Source organism: Mirounga angustirostris, unplaced genomic scaffold (genome assembly GCF_029215605.1).
Source record: "Mirounga angustirostris isolate CCGP_5_RB_7025 unplaced genomic scaffold, mMirAng1.0.hap1 SCAF_7, whole genome shotgun sequence".
Taxonomy (NCBI): domain Eukaryota; kingdom Metazoa; phylum Chordata; class Mammalia; order Carnivora; family Phocidae; genus Mirounga; species Mirounga angustirostris.
The window spans coordinates 6,863,502-6,869,325 of NW_026991715.1; the positions used below are offsets into that span (position 1 = coordinate 6,863,502).

Below are 5,824 nucleotides of genomic sequence, written 5' to 3' on the forward strand. Positions count from 1 at the left end.
GGGTAAGAAAATAGGGCAAATGCTTTTGTGGATTAAGGAGTGCTAGGAACAGACTGCAGCTCACCCTATTTGCGGTAAAGGTGGATAAGGCATGCTGTGGAAAACAGAGCTCTAATGGGAAAATGGGAAACTTTCAGAGGTGCCTTGTTGTAAGGAGATGGATGTATGGCCTCAGCTTTCACAGCCTTCCATGTGGACTCCCCAAGGGAGTGTTTCAGTTTCTGAGCCACAACCTGGAGCCCTGGAAGGACAAGGAAGAAGGAGAAAAGTCAAGAGACTGAGCCTCCTGATGGAGACTGCACACTGGGACAACGTGAGGTGAGTGAGGGAAAGATGGGAGGTCGAGAGATAGGGAAGTAATTTAAAACCCTCACCCCCCATTCATGCAGCCCCACATTTGACAATGGGCAATTCCACAACTTCTGTCAAATTTTCCACCATTTAAAATCTCTGACAATGTGAGAGTTGTTTAATTTTTGTTTTTTGTTTTTCAACACTATATTTCACCATAAATGAGATATCTTGAATTGTAAAAACCAATGCTGAGCTTTATTTTAAAAAGAAAAAAAAAATAGTTAAACTGTAGGCAGATAGAAAAAATCATACCAGTACAGATAAATCATAGGAGAAAGAAGAAAGAGTAGGCCTAGAAATACCTGACAACTCAAATGTGTTGTTTACATTTTTCATTCTAGTGGTTTTTCAATGCCTACTGCGTACTAGTTCAGATCTACACAAGCTAGAGATGGCAGGAATAGAAAAACCTATCCTTTTCCTTCTGGGAACAGTCTGAAAGAAAAGGAATCACCCTAAATAATTATTCTGAGACATGGACACACATGTACTTCATACATTGCAATGCAGGTGTGTGTGTGTTAATAGTGAGAAACTGCCATGAAAAGAAAAATCAGTGGTGTCAGGAAAATCAGTAATTTCTAGGAACAGTGGCTTATGCACAGCCCCACAAAAGGGGTATTGAATTCAGCTGGCGATACTGAAAGATAGCCACAGAGGTAATAGTGTTTACGTGGGCAAGTTTGTGTTTGTTTCATCTAGTCACCACACACATCCCATAAGCATTGACCAGGGTCCATGCAAACTGCTTTCTGTGGAGAAATATAAAACAAGGAATGGACAGAGTCCTTAGTCATAAGTAATACTCAGCCTAGGTGTTCAGTGGAGGAGCCCTCCCCATCACAAAAACACAACCCCTTTCAAGGTTTTTGAGAACAAAATTTGTAGAAGGGAAATCTCCAAGTAGGAGGGACTAGGAGCTCCTTGCAGGTGGGTATAATTATTGATTGTATGATTTTGCAAAACTAATTTGCTTAATTGAGGAAGGGAAGTATTCTAATATTTACCGAATACTTATTATGCAAAAGGCACAACCTCAACATTTTTCTAATTCAGTACTTACAAGAACACTGAGAAGCAAGTATCATGACCCCATTTTATATAGAGAGATAAGCAGAGGCTGTGTTATAAAAGTGGCAAGAGCTGTGGTGTTAATAGCAGCTGAAAACCAGTATATTCCTCCTGCCTGACTGTACCCCAAGCACTCTACAGGTATTAACCACTTAATGCTCCCAACAGATCCAACAATTCTGAGACAAGGAGACTGAAGCTGAGTAACCTAAGTTGCAGAGGTAGTGAAGCCAGGTCTTAAACCCAAGCAACTTAACTCCAGAGACTAGGTCCTTAATTGCAATGGTCTAAACTTGGTAAAATCTGCAAAGGACATTCAGAAAACTCTGGATCAAATTATTACAGATTCTAAACATGTGAGTTCTTTCTTTCATTTGCCTTTGTGGAAAAGAAAGGAAAGGAAAGAAAGGTAACTGATAATAGAGCTCTAGGAAAGAGGTCTCCAATCAGGGGTGATTTTTCCCAGCAGGGAACATTTAGCAATTTCTGCAGACAATTTTGTTTGTTACAGAGAGGGAATGCTGTTGGCATCTAATGGGAGAGTCCAGAGATGCTGCTAAATGTACAGCAGTGCACAGGATAGCCTCTTATAGCAAATACTTATCCATAGTAAAATGCCAATCGTTCTAAGAGAAAAGCCTGCTCTAGAACAGTTAGGAGGATTTTTGGATCTGGCCTGGAAATTCAAAAATTGTTGACCAAGGCTCATTGTTGCTTATGGATAAAATTGGGATGATGGACTAGGTTTCCTCCAGTTGTAAAATCTAGTCTCATAAGACTTTTGAGACACCAAACAACACAAGCTCTGTCTACAAGATGACAAAACAGGGAAAACATGAAAAAATTCTCTTCAAGGGAATGTTTTCAAATGCACCTGGAGTCTCATTTTATGTCAGGTTATGGTGAAGTGAACAGATCAGGAGATGATTTTCATTAAAAAGGTAATTTTCTACAGCTCCCAAGAGGAGGGGGCATGCCACACCATGCAAGGCCACACGGGGAAGGAAGCATCAGGGTTGGTCAGAAGGCAGAATGAATGAGAAGAAAGCATAGGCAAAAGCTTTTACTATAATTTTTGTGGGAAAGATTGGGTAAGGCACAGCTGATCAGGTTTAGGATTGGATAGTAAGAATTTTTGTGGGCTTTGAGCTATAGGGGTGGTCTCTAGTTGTCTGAAACCTGTCCCTGGGGTGATTATGGCAGAGGGATATTGTTCCAGACTGATATAGGGAGGAAGATGGGGGTATGGACTCAGGATTGGTTGGTTTTCACACCAAAGACATTATTCCCTGCAAGTTTTTCACCATCTTTATGAATTAGCAAACCTAAGAGGGACAGTCCCTTCCCGGGTCTCCAAGGCCTCAAGATGTCAAAGCATCATAAAATATAGAAAATAGATGCAATATATCATATCTTCACTAAAAGCTCATCTTGAATGTTTCAGTTTAACAGTGTAGACTTCTTATGCTCAGCTCCAGAGAGAAGCTTTGGGATGGGCACTGCTATACTCTGAACACATTTGATTCATCGTTAAGGGATCTGTAAAACCTGGCGTGAGCATCCTGGAAATGGCCATAGATAAGATGGGTCCCTTGGCATAGCAAGAAATGCCAGCATGAGCAATGAGGAAAATACTTTCTTGGCATAGCTCCCTGACACAGACCTGTAGGACCTAGGACAAGCCCTGAATTCTAAGCTCCTTCATACCTTTACCAAAAACTATGGGCAGTGGATCTCAATTCAGACCACATGTCAGACTAGCCTGGAAGCCTTAAGAAGCACAGGTGCTCAAGGGCCCACTCCCAGGAATTAGATTCAGGGAAACCGGAAACACAGATCACCCATAGATTGCACAACTCTGCTGGTGATTCTGAAGGACATGCAGATTAGGGCCACAGTCTGTCACATCTCTGACATGCCGCACATCCACAACACTTTGATGACCCTCTAGTCCTGTCCCAGTGACCCAACGGTGTCAACCAGCTCCAACCTTCTCTCATATTCTCAACTCATTAGAGAATATTGGGAAATTCATTTTATCTTCATTCTCTCCATCTAAGTCATTTGCTATCTCAAGCACAGAAATATAAGCTAGAATTCAAAATATTCCCTAGGATTTGGGATCCTAGAACCAAGGAAGCCAGCAGGCCACAAATTCTGGGAATTTGCCTGGTGGGCAGATCTCTCTGGCTCTCTTGCAGTTGTGTGTTTGGTCTGAGCTTGTCCCTCATCCATACCTTCTAAAACTGCCTTTGGGTGACTTCTTTCTCATCATAGCTTAACTTGACATTCATTGAAACTGACTTTACCTGAACAAAAGTAATTCGAGAAAGGAGAACTTTAAGGACCCCAGATACTTCCAAGGGAAACTACTGAAACTGGTTTACCTACTCCTATTATGAAGTTCACAGGTTTATACTTATAATGAGGCCTAGTCTCTATCAAAAAAGTTCATAAGGGATCTTCTTACTAAGGTAAAAAGACTGCTATAGCAAATCCATTGAAATGAGGTAATATTATAAGGATAAGGACAACATACTGCCAGAAATCTGCTTAAGAGCAATTACTGCTTCTGAGCACAAAGGGCATGTTTTAGGACTCCCGGGGGTCAGGATGACAAGGTCAAGATGGTACTGCACAGCTGCACTAGCTGATAAAATGCACCCTGTCAGCCACAGTCATGGGCCCTCAGCTATTTCTAAGAAAAATTCATCACATGGATCCTCGTGTATCTACAATGAGAATTTTGAACCATATAATTCACATATTTGTGGATCTAGTTCTTAGATTTGGCATGAAAGTGTTTGTTTTAAAAAATTTGTTTTGTGTGAATATTTACTTATGTGTTTATTATTGGAAACATTGCTAAATGTGTATATTTCTCAAAACATGGGGTGTTCTAATACATTGTGGTTATTTTCTAGCTTTTTAAGATGGAAACTTTGATCATTAGTTTTCAGTCTTTCCTCTTTTTTTTTTTAACACATATATTTTGTGTTATAAGTTCCCCTCTGAGCACTGACTGCTTTGGCTGCTTGCCAAGTCTTTTATAGTAGTTTTTCATCAAGAAAAATGCCAACCCTATAAAAATTTGCAAGACCTCCCACAGCCCCTGTGCCAGCTTACTTAATTGTTGACCTTTTCTGTTTTCACCCATCACCCTCTCCCTAAGTCAGAGTAGACTTCTGAGCCCTTGGTGAGTTGGTTTTCTTCCTCCCCACAGTGAGGCTTGGCAGGAGGCAGGCAGAGGGCCCTGGAACCACTCCTCCACTGTCGGTTTTATCCTCACAAGCCTTTTTAATGAGAGCCCGATGGACCTGTTTCTCTTCAGCATGGTTGTGATAATCTACACACTAGCCATGGTTGGCAACACTGCCATGGTCTTCCTGATCTGGGCGGATGCCCAGCTCCACACACCCATGTATTTCCTCCTCAGCCAACTGTCCTTCCTAGACATCTTCTTCACCTCAGTCACCGTCCCCAAGATGATAGCAGGCTTCCTCTTTGGCTGGACTAGCATCTCATTTGTGGGCTGTGGGGCACAAATGTTTTTCTTCATGTTCCTTGGGGCTGCCGAGTGCCTCTTGCTGGCCCTCATGGCCTATGACCGCTATGTGGCCATCTGCAACCCTCTGCACTACCCGTCACTCATGAGCCATCAGACCTGTCTGCTCATGGTGGCTGCCTCCTGGCTGGGAGGGTCCATCAATGCCTCCATCCAGACAGCACTGACCCTGCAGTTCCCCTATTGTGGCTCAAGGAGGATTACACACTTTTTCTGCGAGGTGCCTTCACTGCTGAGGCTAGCCTGTGCTGACACAGCTGCCTATGAGCGATTGCTCTTTGTGACAGGTGTTGTGGTCCTTCTGGTGCCCATTGTCTTCATCACCACCTCCTATGCCCTCATTCTGGCAGCAGTGCTTGGGATGCACTCCGTGGAGGGGCGTCAGAAGGCCCTAGCCACCTGCTCTTCCCACTTAACAGTTGTCAACCTCTTCTATGGGCCCCTCATGTATACCTATATGTTACCTGCATCTTACCACTCTCCTGGCCAGGATGATGTAGTGTCCATCTTTTATACAGTCCTCACACCCATGCTGAACCCTGTCATCTACAGTCTCAGGAAGAAGGAAGTGACGGGAGCAATGAAGAAGGTCATAGGGAAGTGTGGGGTGGGGAGGACTGCTTAAGACTCAGGAGAGGGGGTCCTCCTCCTCCAGGATGTCCCTGTGGCTCCAGGAGCCCATTCTAGGATTTTCTTCTGAGATGAGAAGTCAAGAGTCCCAAATCCACATGAAGGGAAGTAAAAGAGGCTGCCCCTCCTTCCCTCCCAGCTGCTGCCATCCCCTTCAGAGAGTTGTCCAGGTTGTCAGTTTCCACTTCTCACTCCCCTCCTCCA

At 43.4% G+C, this 5,824-nt stretch overlaps 1 protein-coding gene across 1 annotated transcript; it reads left to right on the top strand.

Moving 5' to 3' along the window:
* The first annotated feature begins 4,682 nt into the window (after positions 1–4,682).
* LOC123852116 (olfactory receptor 2T1-like) lies at positions 4,683–5,615 on the top strand. The gene has a single exon (XM_045886270.2). The coding sequence runs from the start codon at positions 4,737–4,739 to the stop codon at positions 5,613–5,615; it is 879 nt and encodes a 292-aa protein (XP_045742226.2). The 5' UTR covers positions 4,683–4,736.
* Positions 5,616–5,824: the final 209 nt, after the last annotated feature.